At 43.0% G+C, this 21,499-nt stretch overlaps 1 protein-coding gene across 1 annotated transcript in view; it reads right to left on the bottom strand.

The window, feature by feature from the left end:
• HS1BP3 (HCLS1 binding protein 3) overlaps positions 1–21,499 on the bottom strand; it is a 51,713-nt gene that overhangs the window by 28,479 nt on the left and 1,735 nt on the right. Inside the window, exons 2-4 of the mRNA XM_082308013.1 lie at positions 17,766–17,931; positions 8,714–8,921; positions 5,542–5,764 (exon numbers count right to left, since the gene is read on the bottom strand). Of these exons, the coding sequence (XP_082164139.1) occupies positions 5,542–5,764; positions 8,714–8,921; positions 17,766–17,931 (597 nt within the window). The remainder of the gene's footprint in view (positions 1–5,541; positions 5,765–8,713; positions 8,922–17,765; positions 17,932–21,499) is intronic.

Genomic DNA, 21,499 nt, shown 5'->3' on the forward strand with positions numbered 1-21,499 from the left:
AGTTAACTGCAGCTGAAGAAATGCATGCACAGGGCTGCTGCATGCTTTAACTCATGAAGCAGTCACGCTCCTCTTGCAAAATTGTTGCTGCTTTGTTCAGAGGAGCTGGTTCTGAGTCATTTTAATCAGCTGCTGTCTCAGGTTTATTGGAGTAAACTGAATACAAGTACTAAATTCAGTTGTTTTAACTACAAAGTGAGAGAAAAGAGATGCTAAAGCTCTTGGCTTCAACCTACAAACAATAAAACTGCATAGTTCATCCACAGAGGGAGAAGACAAAACCCAATTCAGTTACTATGATGTGTTTTTTAAATTGTTTTAAGATTTAAGAGCTAGAAATGGGACAGGATGCCATCCAGAGGGACCTGGACAGGCTGGACAGGTGGGCCTGTGTGAACCTCATGAGGTTCAACAAGGACAAGTGCAGGGTCCTGCACTTGGGTCGGGGTAATCCCCAGTATCAGTACAGGCTGGGGGATGAAGGGATTGAGTGCAGCCCTGCAGAGAAGGACTTGGGGGTACTGATAGACGAAAAGCTGGACATGAGCCGGCAACATGCTCTCGCAGCCCAGAAGGCCAACCATATCCTGGGCCACATCAAAAGAACCGTGGCCAGCAGGTCGAGGGAGGTGATTCTGCTCCTCTACTCTGCTCTGGTGAGACCCCACCTGGAGTGCTGCATCCAGCTCTGGGGTCCTCAGCACAGGAAGGACATGGACCTGTTGGAGAGGGTCCAGAGCAGGGCCACAAAAATGATCAGAGGGCTGGAACACCTCTGCTATGAGGAAAGGCTGAAAGAGCTGGGGCTGTTCAGCCCGGAGAAGAGAAGGCTGAGGGACGACCTTATTGCAGCCTTTCAGTACTTAAAGGGGGCTTATAAGAAAGATGGGGTCAGACTTTTTAGCAGGGCCAGTAGTGATAAGACAAGGGGAAATAGTTTTAAACTAAAAGAGGGTAGATTCAGACTAGATATAAGGAAGAGGTTTTTTACAATGAGGGTAGTGAAACACTGGCACAGGTTGCCCAGAGAGGTGGTAGATGCCCCATCCTTGGAAACATTCAAGGCCAGGCTGGATGGGGCTCTGAGCAACCTGATCTAGTTGTTGATGTCCCTGCCAATTGCAGGGGGGGATGGATTAGGTGACCTTTAAAGGTCCCTTCCATCCCAAAGCATTCTATGATTCTAAATGCCTAACTTGATCCTGCTTGGATCAAGTAAAGAAATCCACAACTGATTGCCTGAATTCCCTACAGAAAGCAAAACCCAAAGGAACCCTCAAGGCAGACTGAGAGCAAACACGGCAGCAGGCAGAAAGCTAACCCCTGTGGGCAGAGGAGCTCAGGGCCATGCTATTTTTTTCAGCAACTCCTTCACACCCTGGGCCTGAGCACAGGAGCTCAGTTCAACAATTCAACTGTTAGTAAAGTCCCTCATGCTCCCCTGGTGTGGGGCAACTTGCCTTCTCCTAAACCATCCTAATCACTGCCCAGGAGGCAGCACAGGCCAGCAGCCATTTCCAGTGGGCATTCTGGACGTAGCAAATGTAATCTGGAGGACAGGGGAATGCAATGGTATAGACACAGCCAGATACTGCCCAGTCAGCCTCAGCCAACACACCCTGGCACGGCTGAGCTGACCAGCGTTGATGCTGCTCAGGATTCCTGCTTCACATGTCTCTCTTCACTCCATGCAAATCTGCTCTCAAACACTGGCAAATTACACCTTTTTCCATTGCAGAATTTTCAACAGTATCATCAAGAATATCCTAGCTGTGGGTGAAGAGCTCCTCCATCTCGTGGCTGTCTTCCGCGCCTTTCCCTTCACAGGATTAGCCTCCTTCGGTTCTAGTATTCTTGCTTCTTTCATTCCTGAAGGCATTCTAGTTGGAGAAACCCCTGCAATTGTGACTAGCCACACAGTAATATTTTGTAATTTACCAGGAAAATCCTTTAAAACACAGCAGTGTTAAAAGATACTGCACCTCTAAAAACCCAGGTATATTGTCAAAGAGCCATGGCAGCCTACTGAGGACTTAAATGCATGTTCCTGAAAACGTTCAAAGAGATGGATTTAGAGGAGAGTTTTAGAGAAGAGTGATAAAGAGCAGTATTGCACTCACTTTAAGGAGAACAATAGAGACAAAGATAAGTCAATATACCTAATATTGTCCCTACAATGTGGAGTAAAATACATACCTGATTTCCCACTTATAAAGGAATTAAAACATTTTGACAAAGGGATATTCTAATGATCGTGGCTTACCAGAAAAAAAGAAAAAGAAAAAAAAGCTGATGTCAAAGGGCCATCTTACTCAGTATTAGGAGAGCTTGTTCTACAGGACCTGTATATTCTGTCCAAAGCTGAAAAGATTTCTACAAATGTCCAGGAAAACTTGCAGAGTAACTGGTGACAATACACTGGAATAACAATACTCCAAACTATCAAGAGGGCAGTGAGAAAAAAGGAGAAGGTATACCCCTCAAAAACATACTTCAAATGAATTTCAACAATGCACCCCACAAATGTAACCTGATTTTGAGCACCTCTTATTCTAGGAAGAACTAGGAGAACTGGGGGGGGGGGAAGGAGGAGGGGTATTAAAAGGTGAAAACTTAATCAGAAATATGTATTACAGTTTTTGAAATGTCCCCCATTTGGGCAAGACAAAAAGCAGTCTTTCTGTTGTTAAGAATCCCAGACATGGGCCAAGATCACCCTTCTAACACAGAAAGAAAGCTTTTGGGCATGAGAATCATATAGCAGAGAAATACAAAGTTTGTAGACCACCATTATACCCACAAAAGCTGAAGAGCAGAATTGGCAAGTGAGTTGCCCACCAGACACGAAAGAGCAACTCAGACACAGCCTTGAATACGAGGAAGAGAATCAGCACGACTGGGATGTCTCCTCCAGGCAAAAGGAACCAGACCATTAAGAGCTTCCACCTGGATGATCACCAGCAATACAAAACCAGAAAAAAGACCCTAGTTTAGCATTTTACCCCTAAGGCCAGTACATTTAACTGGATATCTGGTGGTTCAGCAGCACAGCAGCAGTGCTGGGCCAAATCCAAGTCACAGCCTTCTGGCCCAGGAGGAAAAGTTGTTACCAAATGAAGCGTGCTGACAACATATGGAGGCCTGCGCTACTGGAGCAGTTTCATCCTCATCCAGAAAGAAAAAAAACCTGTAAGATTATGCCAAACACATGATTCAATTTAGGTCAGAGCTCTGCTGCTCAAAGCACTCTGGCCACTGATACTGCTTGGAATGGACTGGCTTGTTTCAGTGCTGACTTTACATATTTTCAAAGGTTTGTCACAGGGGAAAAGGATCATAGATATTTTTTTTTAACCTGAATTTACTATGCATTAGGGAGCAGTTTACTACTAAACATATTTATCCAGTCTGCATCACCTCCTTTTTTATTCATCCCCATCCCAAAGTAACTTCAAGCATATCTGAAGCACTAAAGCTGTGAGGCCTGCAAGCTCCCTCTTTAAAGCATGTAAGCACCTAACATTTTAATGGGCATAGAAGAAGCCCTAAAATGGTCACCCAAGAAATGTCCATCCACTGACAGCTACGCTCCTGCCTTTGCCCTCTTACCTAGACACCTATTACTAATGCCATAAAGCTGGGATACGATGCTTATGTTCGATGTGATTTCCATTGATGTGAATTGAAAATATCTTCCATGGAAGCAGGGTGAGTCACAGGAGAACAGAGAAAACGTAAAATCAGATTCAGGATTCTCATTTCCACTTTCACGTTTCTGCCTTGACACCGTACATGTGAGATTTATAAAAATAACGATAAACACATATGGAGATTTTTTTTCAATAGACAGCCAACCACTGGTTTGGAGTGAAAAACTGCATAGCATGTCATGCTGCAGCTCTGTACCAGTAAAGACCATACTTCTTATATAAATGAATTTATTCTGATTCAGTAAGAATTCTGTTCTCTAAAGGAATAGAAGCAATAAAGTAAATGAGGATTAAATACCAGATCTTGTCATCCTTCAATGCATTAAAAGACCAAAATAATCAAGACTTTCAAATGCTATGTCAAACTGCAGAGCAGAAAAGCAAACTTCGTGATTGTTTTGGCACAGCGAGTTCTTTACAGCTTGTACTTGTTGTAAGTCGGAAAATACAACATTGCATTTGCTAATCCAATAGATCATTTTCCTATCCAAAAAAGGACAGCTTCTTTTGTAAACTTACCAGCTAAGGACCATTTTGTGGGAAGTACTGCTTTATCTAACTTCTCATTGTAAATAGTTATTTGATTATTTTAAACTCATCTTCAACAAAAGAATAATTTTGATGCTGAGTAATTAAGCATGTGCTTTGTCAAAAGAATAATATTTAAAGTTTTCTGGTGATACGTAAAGGATTAAATACTTCAAGTAAAAAGGACGATATCTGGACATCAACAATTACACATTATTATAATAACAGGAGCAAAGTCCGAATGGCACTTCCAGTATTAGTAGTTGACCCGACTTAGTGTGGGAGACTCTGGCTTAGAGCCTGGAGTGAATGATCCCTTTGGAAATCACTCAAGGTAATTGGGAAACACCAAGAGAGGGCTCTGGCTTGTTACTATCAGTTACTGCCTATTGCTATGAAGAAGCATTTTGAAAGCACTGTCTGGGTTCAAGACAAAGAACATTCAGTAGTGGCTGGTGACTGTGGGTGGCTGAAACAATTCAGTTGAGTCAGTCAGGGCTTACTGAAGATCAAGAACAGCTAAGCCTTTTCTACATGGCGATCTAAAGCCTGAGACATCCTAAAAAAAGTAGTCACTACTCATGATCCCAGCCACTAAAAAACTAAATTTGCTTCCAGGATTCAGTAGTTAGAAATGTTTTGAGGAGTTAAGTGAGAAATTCCATCTTGAAGTGAAGAAAGTAACTGTCTGAAAATTATTGGACAGGTAAGCAAACCCAGATACTAACATCAGCAAGCTTTGATTCAGTTATTGTTTCTCAAGCTGTTATTGCTTATGCCTTAGCGGCATTTAGCATGTGACACCTTCAGATAAGGGAAGAAGGAAAGAAAAGCCTATTTGTGAGCATCATGATTGAAATGTTGGCTCTTTTGGTCTTTACACTGTTATAACTTTACTTCCTTGTAGACACAAGTGAGCTCAGAAGCAGCTCCAGACCCTGTAGACACCAGTGTACTCCAGAGCAGCACATCCAATGGACCCTGGTGGCTTTATGTTTTGTGGTGGGACCCCGCAGTGTCCAGTAAAGTGCCTACTGTAGCTGAGACTGTTATCAAGGCATTCACAATGTCCCTCTGTCACTTGGATTTCCTGAGGAATGCACTAAAGAGGCACTACAAAGTCTCTTCCCTCTACCGAGGCACCTCCTTCATGAACTGCAGAGGCCTCTCCTCCTCTGTGAAACTCAGCTGAAAGTGGTCGATGTTATAAAATGTTGGGAGGAGGGGACCGTGACATAGAACAGCCTTATTTGTTTAGAAAACTAGGCTAAAACCTAAATAACAAAAGCACTACCAGCCATACCTGATTATACCAAGAGGGTCTAAATCTTCTTCCTCTTCTTCCTCCTCTTCCTCTTCTTTTTTCTCCCCTTTTTTGGCATTTTCCACTGATGAAAGCTGTGAGATTAAGTCAGGTGTCTTCTCCTCTCTGAAAAAATCCAATGCCTCATTTTCTTCATCTTCTTTCTCCTTGTCATCAGGAATGTTTTTACCCTTGAAGTCAATGGCACTAGTAGATTTTGTTCCTGCAAAATACAATAACAGATGCAAAAACTGAGTACGCAGGGTAACAACTATTTTTTATTTAATACCTCACACCTGTTCCTGATAGTTTTGTTTGGGGAAGGAAGGACATGATCAGCTTTTGTGAAACTCATTCAACATTCCTGACTGTCCCGTCTATCCACTGATGTGTCATTATGTGTCTGATCTGTTTACTGATTTAAAGTAGTTAAGTAGAGAATGACAGAGGAAATGAACTTTATCTGAGACATAGAATCATAGAATCATTTAGGTTGGAAAAGACCCTCAAGATCATTGAGTCCAACAGTTAACCTAGCACTGCCAAGTCCACCACTAAACCACATCCCTAAGCACCACGTCTACCCAGCTTTTAAATACCTCCAGGGATGGAGACTCAACCACTTCCCTGGGCAGCCTGTTCCAATGCCTGACTACCCTTTCAGTGAAGAAGTTTTTCCTAATATCCAACCTAAACCTCCCCTGGCGCAGCTTGATGCCATTTCCTCTTGTCCTATCGCTTGTTACTTGGGAGAAGAGACCGACCCCCACCTCGCTACAACCTCCTTTCAGGTAGTTGTAGAAAGCAATAAGGTCTCCCCTCAGCCTCCTTTTGTCCAAACTAAACAACCCCAGCTCCCTCAACCACTCCTCATAAGACTTGTTCTCTAGACCCTTCACCAGCTTCGTTGCCCTTCTCTGGACACGCTCCAGCACCTCGATGTCCTTCTTGGAGTGAGGGGCCCAAAACTGAACACAGGACTCGAGGTGCGGCCTCACCAGTGCTGAGTACAGGGGCACCATCACCTCCCTGGTCCTGCTGCCCACACTATTCCTGATACAAGCCAGGATGCTATCGGACTTCTTGGCACACTGCCGGCTTATATTCAGCCGGCTGTCGACCAGACATAGCAGCGCATGTCTAATCTGCTTATTTATGTTCCTTCTGTAGTCAATAGAAACAATAGAATTTCCATGTGGTGATTCATCCCATCCAAATAAAGTTGTCTGAGAAGGAGTTTCCCTCTGAAGTGCCTATTTTTCTCCACTGGCTACAGAGAGGCTGTAAATACTCTGCTTAGGTGTAGGTACCTAACTTTCCCATTGCTAGTTGAGAAAAAGTCCACTTTTTGTTACTAACTTAATTCATTTGGGTTAATATTAGAGCATTGGACAGCATGAAAAAGTTTCCACAGCAGCTCTTCAATATACACTCAGAAATGAAGTCTGAAGTTCTAACTCCATTCAGTATGCGAGATCCATCCAACTGAGCAAATTCAGCAAACTGGAACATACGCTTTGACCAAGTCTTCTCACCATACTTGTATATGCAAAGCCCAGGAGAATGAGGAGAGAGCTATTCCTTGCTATGGAGTGTCTGGATGTTCAGGAAAGCAATTTAAAATAATGAAACTAGCTAAAAATACACCAGTGAAAACCATGATGGATAAAATTAATGGTTCCATCCTTTCGACTGTTAAAGTAACATGGCATGGGAGACTCATCTCACCCAGCTTTTCATGCTTGCATCTGCCAAATCACCCAGGGCAGGCTTCATTGACTAAATGTGGGTGTCTACACTGAGCAAGTGGTCTTACGCTCCCCTTATAGGCAAGAGAGCGCTGGTCAGGATAGGCAGTGGATGTTAGGATGCTGCTTATCTTATCCCCACAGTCATTTGTGTTTTACCATGTTGATTCTCCCTAAACAGCCATGAATATATCAACTATGTCTCCAGCATCTGTAAGGAAAGTGTACACAACTAGCTTGAGGATCTGCAGTGCATGCACTGAATTCCACCTGGTTTAGTAGGGCCAGACTTATATTATTCTAAGGCAGATATTGATGAACAGGTCACATTACTTGCACCCAAACTGTCCACAGTATAAGGACAGTTCAGACTAATTCAGCTGTAGACATGTGCACCATGGTCAGGTTAATCAGCATGCAAATGTTAATCAACATGAATTCTGAATTCTCTGTGCAAGGGATCTACTTTCAAGAGAACACTGCCAGGGAAAAAAGAAAAAAAAAAAATCCAAAACCTTATTAGCAAAAGAATTTTGCCAAATATTACGCAATTTTGCCCCCCTTGACTTTAGGAAGCTGCCAGTCTCACAGAATTTCTAATCTGGCCACACTTGACACTTTCGCAAAATAGCTGTTCACACATGGTGACTTGCTAGCACCTTGCAACTTCACTTCCTTAAAACTAATGCTACACTGAGAATCCTGCACAGCACAAGGCTGGAGTATTCCCTGCTCAGCAGCTCTCAGCTGAATTAAGAGCAGAGAGCCCATCTGTTCCATTCATTCGATGACTGCCTGCAATGCCCAAGGAACATAAGAAAGGAACTATATGAATCACTGGAAGAGGCAACAAGAGGTGGACATGAGGCTACGGAAAATTTAAAAAAAAAAAAAAAAAAAAAGAGGCCAGAGAAATGGGTTTAACTAATAAAGAATCTGCCTTTTATTCAAATCTTTCTCAGGGTCAATAATTTGCTTTAGGACCCTCTTCAGCAAGGCCCAGCAATTTTATTAGGAATGAAAAACAGACAAAATGTGGAACAGTTGATCACTAAGGGAGACCCTGCACTGTCCCTGTATGGTCCATCTCTCCACTGACAATATATGATTCTTTAGCCTTCTAAACTTACGTATTCTGAATCACAGCTTAGGTGTATGCCTAAGGGAAATCAGAGATGGTGGGATAGATACCTTCAAAGTGAGCATTGTGGTATCAATGCTTCTGTATGAGGCGTGTGTCCACTGAGAAGAGGAGAGAACACTAGCAAACATGACTATGCAGCACTGTAGATGCAGAAGAAGATACCTTCAGTGACAGCCTTTATTCTGGCATTCTCTGGTTTCTGACTACCTGAGTCAAGAACTTAATAATGCTTTTATCAAGCTCATTGATTGGAGAGGGGACACTCATATCTTTTAGTTACCTAAAAATTCCAGTAACTCAGGACTCGTTGCTAGATCCTCATCTTTTGAGATGAATTTCATGATATCATTGAACATAACTCTTCTTTCACAGATGTCAGATTCCCCCACGAAGAGAACTTTTCTAGGCAAGAGCGGAAGAGAAGCCTGTGGATATCGTGCCGCCAGCCTCTGGTAGAGCTCCTCTATCTCGCTGTACTTCTTGGAAACCTGCAATGAAACACACTGCCTGGGTAAGTTTCTTTACAGGTGAGACATGAGCAGCAACCAGCAGTTTAAGCACTGTGAGTTTCATTAACCCTGGAAACTGAAGTGGAAAAATATGTATGACCAAGGAGCTTTACATGTAGCCTAGTAAAAGCTTGTTATCTACACGGTGAAACCCCAAGCATTGTTGCTGGTCTTCTAATTCTGTTATTAAAATCCGCTCCCTAATGGCACTGAAGTTCATTGCCAGATACCCAGTGTCCATTTGTCTGACTCATCAACTAATGAAATACTGGGAAGGTCACTGCTCCAGATACTTTTCTCTGACAGCAAAACCCCTTGTCCACTAAAAATGAGCTATACAATGCCCAGCCCTGAGAGACAGGAGGGAAGAGAAGCCCAGCCAGGTAGGTATCTGATGGAGAAAGCAGCCCGAATCTTTTCACCATTGAGCCAGAAGACCCATTTCTCAGCCCTGGTGGGCTTCAGTGCTGTTCTTGCTGTTAAGACCTAAAAAACTGGCACGTTTGCTGCCCTGCCGAGCCCCTAACACAGAAACCAAAGGGCAAAGACCTCAGCTGACCCCTGACTATTCAGTTTATCCATGAGAAAATAAAAGCCAACAACTTGGCCGTGGCCTACAGGTTCTTATACAGGGAGAAGATGCCAACAGTGAATGGAATCATTCCTTCTGCGGACAAAGACAGGAAGCCTGAGGAGAAATAAGGCCCAAGATACTACAAGAAAAGCAATAACCATGGGAATGCTGGTTAGAAATGGGGTGGCTTCTATGACACATTAAGTTTTGAATTCAGTACCTTAAAAATCAACACACAAAACCCACACACAAACAAAACACTCTCTCTAACTGACGTTACAGGCATAATGCAGAGTGACTGTCATGCTCTGTGGCTGTGGTATTATACATACAATATAGTCATCATGGCCCTCCACGCCCCCCTAATCTATTAATGCGTTTCAACTAATACAGAGTTGGATTAAAAAAAAAACAACCCCAAAAACTAGTGCTAGTGGAGCGTGTATGGGACAGATCCTCTACTAGGGTCCAGTTCTTATCCTCCTGTAACACATCTTGGCGAACTCTAGTGAAGTGAATTCTAATTAATACTGCAACATAAAAGATGGAGAGACTCCAGCAGCACATCTTGGGATGAAAGAAGGCAGAGTTTTTCCACCAACACAGTGGTAAAAGAAAGCCAACTCAACAGAAAGCACAGAAGTAGAAGGGCAACAAATTATAGATTAACCCAGAATCCATAAACTGCATCTATACCAGCAAACTAAGCAGTATCAGGGCATATTCCCAGGCAGCGGAACCTGACAGTGTCTGTTAGGAACCTTATAGTGTCTACTGGAACCTGACAATGCCTGGCACAATTTTGACTCTGGGCAGCTAGCACTCCCCCAGATAATTTTTCAGCCCAAGATTTAGCCTGGTGCAGAGACCGCTCAGTAGCCAGTTTAGGTACCGATGCCCATTGTAGGTGGTAAGAAAGTTTCATACTATGGATGGATCCAGACTGTGCTGGCTGCCCTCCAGGCCAGAGAACAGGTCCTGACATTAACAGACACACCTCAACTAGTTAGCTAAATTAGATGTAGGTATAAAGAACAATAACCACCTTAGCTTTCATGCTTGCCTCCCTTTTGCAGTAATTATAAACCAAGCTATCTGATTTGAAAAATATTTGCATTTCAGTTGTACAATGTTCACTATGGGTTCAGTGTCCAGTCACAAAAGGCAAGCAGCTCTATAAGAAAGATCTGAAGCACGAAACCAAACCTGAGTCGACAGGGGAATGAAAAACAAGAATTTTAGACTTGTCTCCTGTAAGCAGCACAGGTTACTGTGAGCAACAATGTGCCCTGCATGCAGGGTCTGACATGCAATTCAGCAGCCAAGCACTAAAGTGATGGCAATAAAGAGAAGTTCCCAGAATAAGACAATCCTCCCTTTGAAAGATATCCCAAAAAGAGAAACTAAAGCAATTCTGGAATTTCTGAATTGCTGTACATTTCTAGTTTGCTAGGTCCCAGTAGCACTCTGAACAGGGTACAATACCAGAGCCCCTCCCAAAAATACTATGTAAGCACAAATATAAGGGCAGTGAGGAATTCACCGGTACTTTTTCAAAAGAATAAACAATATTAGCCTCCACCCAGAAAAAAAAATTAAGTCTGATTTGTGAAAAATGTTTAACATCTAATTAATTTTCATAATAAATAAACAAATAATGTCTGAAAGCATTACAAGACAGCAGCCAATCAACAAGACTATGCCAAAACAGCTTTAAAATATTCAAAAAGTAACACTGAACTGAGACATACAAACTTACTTCTTTCCCTGCTTAATTTTCATTCCTCCTCTATCAAACTCTGTAAATTATTCATAAATCTCAATTTATGTCTAATTACACCATTGAACCTAAAGTAAATGCACACCCTCGCATCCTATCGCTAATTGAGTCTTTGTGAATCTGCGTGGGCTTTAAACACCACCACCAACCATAACATGCGACACAGCATACAAAGTGTGATAACACTATACCCAAAGCATACTAATATGCTACTCAAAAGCTTGCAGCACGCCATGCAAGCTAATATCCAACAGGGTGGGGATGCCCTCTGCTGGGATAACCTACCACACAGGCAAGATGTTAAACCTCCAGTCTAAATTACCTAAGCCCAATGCTGGTCCCTGCAAGCCCCTGCCAGCTGAGGCTCTTCGCCTGCTTGTCCCTCTGCCTGAAACCCTGGCTGCCGCTGGCTCCTCTACGTCTTCACTCAACACTACTGCCATCTTTACCTTGGTTTTGGTGCTGGAAATGCAGCAGTAAGGCTGGCTGAATCCAACAACCTCCGACTGATGTATTTAGAATCCCAGAATCACAGAATGGTTTGGGTTGGAAGGGACCTTTGAAGATCATCCAGTCCAACTCCCCTGCCATGGGCAGGGACATCTTTCACTAGATCAGGTTGCTCAAAGCCCCATCCAACCTGACCTTGAACACTTCCCAATGATGGGGCATCCCCAGCTTCTCTGGGCAACCCGTTCCAGTGCTTCACCATCCTTGTCGTAAAAAATTTCTTCCTTATGTCCAATTTAAACCTACCCTCTTTCAGCTTAAAACCACTGCCCCTTGTCCTGTTACTACAGGCCCCACTAAAAAGTCTCTCCATCTTTCTTATAAGCCCTGTTTAAGCATTGAAAGGCTGCAGTAAGGTCTCCCCGGTGCCTTCTCTTCTCCAGGCTGAACAACCCCAACTCTCTCAGCCTCTCCTCACAGGAGAGGTGTTCCATCCCTCTGACCATTTTCGTGGCCCTCCTCTGGACCCGCTCCAACAGGTCCATGTCTGTCTTGTACTGGGGACCACAGAGCTGGATGCAGCAGCACAGAGGCAACGCAGGGGCCTTTACGCAGTGCCAGCCAGGTCTCACAGAGTGTATTTTCTCAGGTCAAGTCCCATACATCACCCAGAGCGTTCTCACACCTTTCCAGTCTGGAAGCACTGCTTTGCTGTGACAATTTTGGACCCTTTCAATTTGACACCCTCCAACAATTTTCCAGGAGAAAGGCATATCAGCATGCAACAAAATTAAATCTTGCTTTTCCTGGTTACCACTCATGACCCTTTGAAAAGAGACAATGGATCCTATGGCCCAAAATGTCAGGTTAAAAAAAAATGCTGCTCTAAAATACATTTTATCATTCCTATTAAGTATACAAAGTCCCATTTGATTAATATTCAAATATCTTTCTTCCGTTGCCTGTAATTCCTTTAGGTCTTGATCTTGCAATTATCCTCTCCCCCTCCATGCCTCTAACTGATCTCCGTGAATACTGTTGAGCTAACCCCCCCCCCACCTGTAAGTCAGCTTGAGTGCACGCACTTCAAGGAGTTCTGTCAAGTCACAATATCAAAGACTCAATCTACTTCACTTCAAAAGAGTTAATCATGCAAATACGACAAAGCATGTGCGTATTTGCCAGGTCAAGACCCTATTTGCCTGTAACAATTAACATCCAACATAGAACTGAAAGAGAGACAGGGATGGTTTGAATATTTGCACCAGGAACAAATAAGTAAGTTGAATATCATCAAATATAGCTAGAAGGTTAAGAAAACCACCGGGAAGTTCAAAGTGAAAGCCTGAAATTTGCTGCTAATCCCTCAAATCTCATGCATGTGTCTTGCCCCCTTCTTCAGGGGAACTTCATGCATGAAAGTACACACACCAGAATGCCTGCAGGATACGAGCTTGGGACTCTCAGATGTGCATAGGAGAATTTGATCCCACTCAGTATTAATGGGATTTAATGCCTCCTTTCCCTCGGCTCCTTTTAATGCCCCATTTCCGACCTCAAACTTGTCTTCATATGCTTTGTATTTACTGCAAGGATTTCAATGAAATGGAGGCCTCAGATAGAGCTAACTCAAGCCCTTTGGCCAGCCAATGTACACTAGTGAAGAGCACTCTTGATTTTATAGTATTACATGAAATGTATGAAATACTTATGGCTACTGTGACTTTCTTTTTACAAAGCCCCCTTCTTAACACTGTCACAAAATGGAGGTACAGCAACATTGTACCTTATACAACCACCAGCTTTGGATCCAGGAATCAAAAGCATCCCTTCTCACAGAGAGCACAAACTAAGCTTTCACTTCTAGACTCCCAATTCAAGCCATACCGGAATTAATGTTGCTTGGTGACCTCGTGGGTATGCATTACGGTAGATTTTAATTACATGACCACATGCTGTTCTCCCCACCTGTTTTGCCCAGCAGAAGAGCAAGCACTCTAATATTTCTTTTTAATCAACAGGAATTCGTAATGGCTTCTGAACCTATTGCTACAGTGAGCAGGGATTTCCGCCCCCCCCCCCCCCCCCCCCCCATCACAGACGTTATAATGTGAAGGAATTTACCTTCACAACACACCTGCATGGTCAGGAAATAGCAACTCCAACACACAGATTTTGATGCCCACAGGAAGAAGGCCAACATATGCAAACAGGCAATGATGAGAACATAGATGAATACACACCCACGTACTTACACTCCCTCATTTTATGAGAGGAAGACAGTTCTATAGTAAATTCCTCCCAAAAATGTGTTGTGCCTGTCAAACACCAGTAGTTATTTGTTCAGCTTTGAAAAAGAACAAACTTGACTTACAAAAGTAACTTGTAAAAAAGAAGCAATTAAACTGGGCACAGATAGAAAGAGAAGGCACTATAGGCTGGGTGGATTTTTAATAAGGCTGGAAAGAGAGAAGTTAATTGCTAAAAAAGGTAAGGTGTGGCTAGAAGAAATGCATTTAAGATAAATAAAGCCTTTTCTTCTTCTCACAGAAAATGGCAGATCTACAGGCCATAATTAAATATCACCTTTGCACCAGTACCTCTGATGCAGTACCAACGAAAAAACCAATTTCACTCTTTCAATAGGGCAAGAGTATTCTGACCTTTGAAAGAAATGCAGCTGAGTTTTCCTTCAGTTACCAAGGTTAAGGCATTCTACAACCCATTTGTCCTACTTTACAGAAGGCATTTTTAAATTAAAAAATCCCTCCAGTTTCAACAAAATTAGATCTGAAAGTCATCACAGAAGCTAATTTCTTCTTCTGTTAATACTTCACAAACATTTCAATTAGCAACACTATGATATTGATTTCTCATAGTCCCATTAAGACTGGGGAACAGGGAACTTTGGATTGCTCAGACCCACAGTAGAGGCTAGTAACTCCACAGGTTCGATCTGAAATCTCTTTTTGCTCTTCATCTGGTTTTGGTCGTAGGCCCTTAACGTATCTCAATCCAGTGTGGTATAAATCGCAGCCCGGAGATCACAGCTAGCCTAGAGGACGCTTCTGTCCTGCTCACCGTTTTTTTCCAGGGGATACAGAGACGCTATTTGAGCAATAAATGCTGCTCAATGACATCACTGCCTGCAGTTGCTCACAGCCTAACGCACAGAAAGCCAGTTTTGCTGCTGCCACCTAGGGCATGAGAGTGTGGAAGGCAGTCACTTCAGCTGGAAGCAGGTGGAAGAACAGCTAGGCAAGGAAAATCAATTTAGCTAATATTTCAGGGAGACAAAGAGGGGAAGGAGGTGGAAGAAAAAGACAGACAAAGGGTCTCAAAACACAGACTAGGCTCCTGAGGTAGTCAAAACTTGATTAAAGTATCCAGAGCCAATGAAAATCCTACCACATCTACCCATCTTCTTTAACCTACTTGTCATCTCAGCACTGTGACACTGGCTCCTTCCTCCAGCCTCTCAAATTTGATGATTTCAACAACAGCGAAACTAAGTTCCCTCTCCCATCCTGCTCCCATACTTGGGAAGTATACTTGGGTGGTGTACTGTATCTCACCTCGCTCTGTTCCAGGGAGGTGCCAATGCCTTTATGCCGTGTCACATCTGCCAGCCCTGCGCAGACACCTAATTTAGGGTTTCTCAAATGGTACCAGCCCTGTGTGTTATGCAAAGTGGATTCCCCCACACTGTAGATGCTCAGCTACATTCTTCTCAACAGCACTGCACTGACTGGGATGGAAACTTAGAAATCCGCAGCAAATGCAGACATCTAACCATAGAAGGCAGACTGTTCTGCCTAAAGACAGGCACCTCATGTCATCTGAGATGCTTTGGGATATCCAAGGGGTTTGCGTGGGGCAGGCAAATATCACACAGGACCTATGGGAGACCCACAACCCTCTGAAGGCTAGGTGGAAAATCCCAGGGTGGTGCCGAGAGCGAGTTATGTGCAACTCAACTGAGCCTTAAGTATTTTGCCTGGAGTTGAAGCCCTCCGCCCCAGCTGTCTAAAATGTAGAATGCTTTCCCTTTACGGTCAAAGAAGAGAGGCATTTCCAGAGGATGAGTCATCTCATTCCCCTTCTCCCCATTGACCATAAAAGCAGGGACAGACTCAGATTAAAATATCCAACTTACAGAGAGATAAGTTAGGACAGGTGAATCCCTCTGTTCCTTCCAGTAATACATACAGAAAAGACTCATTGGAATGAATCGATGCAAAGCATCCATCCTCCAACCTCCCAGGTCAGGGTATTAAATTACTCTCATACACCAAACTATACAATATGTCAGACTTAGTCAGCTGAAAAAAATGTATCTGATGAGATAAATGTTATTCCCGTCAGACTACACCAGTTTTCTTCCTCATGAAGAATGAAATGTCAGGAGCTCTGACCAGGGAAGAAATCAGAAAGGTTCAATTCACTTGAGAAGAGCAACTGAGTGCTGAAAATCCTCCTAGAGAGTGGACATGGGAACGGACAATCTCAGCAAGCAGGGCGGCCACACTAGGAGGTCTGTTTCTCCTCGTTATAGACGAGCTGATTTTATCTAATTTTTCTTAAGTGAAGCAAAATGTTAGATGACAATAGCCCAGTTTAACACCTCGGGTTTAGTCAGGTTCTTTCTTGCACACAGCTGCATGGAAATACTACATAATATAAGCAGGCATTGCTGCAGAAAAAAAACGATTCCACATCCCCTTCTCTTATCTGCTCATGTCTGGCCCTTCCCCTGTCCTAAAACAAACTTTAATAGGGCTGTGCAACTCACAGGCTCAAGAAACAGGTGCAAATTAGTACTAAATAACAAACCCCCAAATACCCATTTTTAACCGGGACCAGTTCCTCAGCCGACGTTACAGAATAGACACATGAGACTGGCGCACAGAAGGAAGAACTGCAGGAGCGAGAACAAGCAGTCAGGCACAAGGAGGGAGAACAGAACAGACTCTTATGCCAGCATTGCTGCTTTTGCCATAAAGTTATACATAGCATAAGGAGTGCAATAAATGTATGAGACCTCCTCACCGTGCACCTCTTCACAACATAGATGTGGCTTTATCTGCAAATCAGACTGTGTAAATATTCATTTATCTGCTATCTTCTACGGAGTGTGAGTTACGCTAGGGCTAATGGTCTACCAGGTAACCATGCACTCACATCACTCTCACATTACAGTTATCCCTAAAACACCTGAAAAGAGCACATGTTCACAGCATGCAACTGGGTGCATCCCCTTAGAGTCATTTATAGTCATTGGACAGAGAAATGAACTTCTTGGGAGTGGTTCAGAAGACAGCTAAAGCCGATCACATGAAATGTACCCTGCATGCACATTTTTCCATCGATTCAATAGACATCCCAGGTGAGACAGCTCAAGTGGATGTACACATGCTATAGACGACTTAAAAGAGGTGAAATGAATCTCGTGCTATGTTTTCAAACCTTTACTCTGCACGTATAATGAAAAAGACAATTCAACTCAATATTGTTTTATATGGATGCTTCCTTGTAAAACTCTCTTACTAAGGATTTTACAAACCATGTCAAGGCCAATAGATCAAGGCTAAGAGGTCAAGGCTCACCTACTGCAAGGTTAATTCCTCTTATTGCCCCACACAATTCTCTCTCCATTCAAGTAAACTATTATACACTTATTTCATGTTTATGTGCCGAGTCCCAGGGCTGATACATATATCAGAGAAACTAATTTTGTAGGACTTATAAAAAGCTTAATTGGTTTCTATTTGTTGACCTATAATGCAAAATGCCTTAAAGGCAACAACGAACAGTCACTGTTGCTTTGAGCTCCTGGAATAAGAAGTTCAACTAATGTATGTATAATACTCCTATTGCAGAAATGGTACAGACTGTGTTGTCCTACCAAGGACCTTGACCCAGGGAGGCTGTGATGACAAAGTATCTGCTACATCAGGACCAAAATAATCAAAGCTGAGTAAGAAGGTGATCACTAACACAGCACTGATTAAACATTTACCATAAATTGAACTACATCTTCAGGCTTGTGCTTTGCTGATTTGAAGGCAGCCAGTCGGGTAACAACGACAATGTGATACTCTACATGGCCAGACATCATCTTCCCATGGATTTCCTGGTATTCCGGCACTGACAAATCCAGCCCCGTGTGCGTATTCTGAATTTGCCTAGGGAAGAAAATACATGCAGAGTTCAGGCATTGGCACAAAGACTTTTAACTGACCCTCTTCCGAGGATCCAGTTCAAAGCTCAAGAAAGTCAGTGCAAAGACTCCCATTTCAACAGGACACCAGAGAGACCCTACCCCAGCACTGTTCCTACTCTGTGACAATAAAAATTTGGACATGGCCTGCTTCCTATATTTATCCCAAAGCACCTGCCACTGGCCACTGCAGACAAAATGCATAGCATTTCTGGGAACAGAAGGTGGGGATTCATTCAGAACAGGACTTCACTTACAGGAGTTGAAGGCATTGTCCTACCCAGCAGGGCAGATGAGAAGATCCCATGATCTCTCATCACAGCTTGTTTGGAAGCAAAGGTCCGTTCGCTACAATTCACACCAAGCCCTATCCACCTCTCCTTTGTCTTAGGACATCCCCAGGAATGGCAGAGACAATAGCTGAAAGGGGCCATGAAAGGAAGAAGGAGCTTGCTTGAGTGCAGGGACAACTTGAGGTTTGTAAGAGCCAACCAGGGAACTAGATTAACGCCTGAAATATAAAGAGAAGTTGCTGGAGCAGACGGCTGGGCCAACCACGCAGTTTCCATCTGTGGAGGTCCTTGAGGAAAATTAGACAAACACCTATGAGGACTGAGCAAATTAAAGGTGTACATGATCTCTTTGAGCTGCCTTCTGGTCTTGACTGTCTGACTGACAGTCTTGTTGCCAAATAGCAGAAAGGGTACACTAGCTGAAGTATCTCAGCTTTCCCACAGAAAACCCCACTGGAAACAAAATCATCTGTCCTTTCATAACCAGTTAAAGCAGACAAAGAATCACAGCATTAACCTGTGAGAGCTGCCAACAGTCAGAATCACCCATGGCTCCTGTTGGAGGAAAATGCAACAAGGGCGCTGCTGCTGCAGTTTACTCGACGCATTTCCTTCTCCTGCCAGATTCAGATCCACTGAACTGGGGCACCACCTTCCTCCTGGATTCCCACCCAAGGAATTATTTATGACATTTTTGCAAGAGGAATGCCAGGATCGTATGATAGTGCTCACGCATCAAGAGTAAGATGGCACAGCTGCTGTTGGGGCACAAGAGAACGGTACGTTTAATGAAATGAACGGTCTGTTTCAATAGACTGGAAACCAAAACGGATCGGAGATTCTTTCCCCAAAGCTACCCCCACGCCAAGCCACAGCACACTCACTACTGCTGTCGCTGGAAGCAAACACTCTGCCAGAAGCAGAAAGAGGTTTATCATCCAGAGCATTGAATACTCCCTGAACACATTTCCGAGTGCATCCTTCCTATGTGTGAATGTCTTTTAATGAAATCAGAAGGGACTGTTTAAAAAACCCAATTTTCTTTTCATTAAACATTTTTTCTGCTTTTTTTTTTTTTTTAACCTTAGCCATAGCCGTATGGGGAATGTCAAGTCCCATCTTCCCTGGACTTCCTGTGGATTGCAGAGGTGTCTTGTGGAATTCTTGCCTCTTTCTTTAAGAATTGTAGATTCATTAACACAGGTGCCCTTTCATCTAAGGATACATGAAGCGTACGAACTTAAAATACACTTTAAAGAGGTTTAAACAATCTAATTTCAAACCAAGTTTCAAAAGAGTCCTCTCATCATGTCAAAACTTGACCAGTTCTTTTGAAACTTGAGTTTTTCCAGTAATGCAACCTCCGAATCTCCACTGAAGAACTGAATAAAAAGCCTTTTAAAGAGAGTATCTCAAGAGGTATCTATAAATCAGAGAGCAACAAACAAGGGCACAGGCCCGATTTTGTACCCAATCCTCTTTGCAAGCCATGTTTAAAACATTAGGGCTTTAACAACAGCTCTACCATCACCAAGATTTTATACTAGGTACCTAAACGCCATTTGTTTGCTCCGATTCTGTTCTCATTTTCTGCCAGCCAAGGATTTGACTTTACACTAACAGACAAAATTTTGTTCTCAGTTACACGTTGTCAGGCTGTAAACACAGAATCAATAGTCCTTATGTATAAATACATGGGTGCCTGGCTTTCACACAGTGGTCCGTCGAACCTGTAAGTAACGGTCATTATCCGGAGTGTCATCTCCTTCATTGGCAGCCAAAATGCTGACTCAAAGGACACCTGCCAGTAAAATCAGCTGGATCTGGGGTTTTTAGAACATACCTGCAGCAGGGGAAATGCTCTCCAGATGTGCAGTCACTCACAAGTTGTGACTGCAGCTATGACAGCAAAAAGGTCTGTCGGATGGTACTCAGGAGTGACTGACTTCTGTTAACACAGCCCCAGAGTATAAATGACAAATTAACCTGCTTTCACCTCTGATGTAAATAAGGAAAAAAACCACCACTACACCATCCTTCCTGAATGGCCTTATTCAGCTTAAAACACCAACCACATACAGATGTTCTGAAATGACACAACAACAACTTCATTGTAAGAGCTCCTGCATCAGAGTTCTAAAAACATCATGAAGTTAATAAGCACCTTACCTACACCTGGGGTTTTTCTTTTAAAGTTGTTAAAAGTCCCAGCTAAAATGGCTGTAATGGAAAGCGATTAGAGGTAGGGGGAATAGCTACATTTTTGTTTGTTTGCTTTAGGCCTTGTGATCACTTTCATTATCATCTCTTACACCAAACCTACCACTATTATCTCTTCCATAGCAACAGGATTGTGTGTTTTTTTAAATATAAAAACGATTCTAAACTAGCAGAAATCAGCAGGGAGGCTGAAACAGATACAGCGTAATATCCAAAGTGCACACTACTTCTTGAAATGCCTTAGTTTCAAAATAAACAGCCCCCAGTGTGTTAATTCGATACTGTTGTTATTCAAACAGAAGCAGCACCTACAAATCCCAAGACAGAATATAGTTTCACTGAATTTTTCACATCAAACACAATAATTTTTACACTAGTAGCTTTAAAAAAGAAGCAACAAGAGAAAGCTGGTTGCTAAATTAGACACAGAGGTTTATTGCTTCTACTCCTTATTTAAATCTAGCTTGTGTATCTTTAAGTTACACTTTTGTCTACAAATCCAGACTGGCCAGGGGAGATTTGGGCACGTGGTTAACTTTCCTAACACGGATCACTTCACCTGAACACAACAAGACCATTCATACCAGTACCACTGTGCTTGCGCAATCAGATCACGCAGGATCAGCACGGGACAGAGGAAGGGGAGACTACACAAAGGTCAACTGAACAGAGCGCTTTCCACAGCGCAAGGAAGAGCCACAGGTTTTCATTCCTGTCTTGTGATTTGCTATAATGTAGAGGCTTTGTATTTTAATTAAACTGTTTTCTACGCCGAAAGGCCAAGATGGGAGAGAAGGGAAAGTAGCCATTGCTAAGAGAGAATGCCAAGTAAGGGATGCAAGTGCTGCGACCAGAGAAACCTTATTCCAGTGTCTGTGTGGTCAGGAGAGCGGACTCTGCACTTTCTGCCTTGATAAAGTCAGCCCTGTCAGCAGCACCCAGCTCCAACAACTCTCCTCCTTCCACGGGCGACCCCAAAGGGGACCAAACTCTGATGACTCAGGTCCTACCAGAAGGAGA

This window comes from Platalea leucorodia (genome assembly GCF_965183815.1).
Source record: "Platalea leucorodia genome assembly, chromosome: 3".
NCBI lineage: Eukaryota > Metazoa > Chordata > Aves > Pelecaniformes > Threskiornithidae > Platalea > Platalea leucorodia.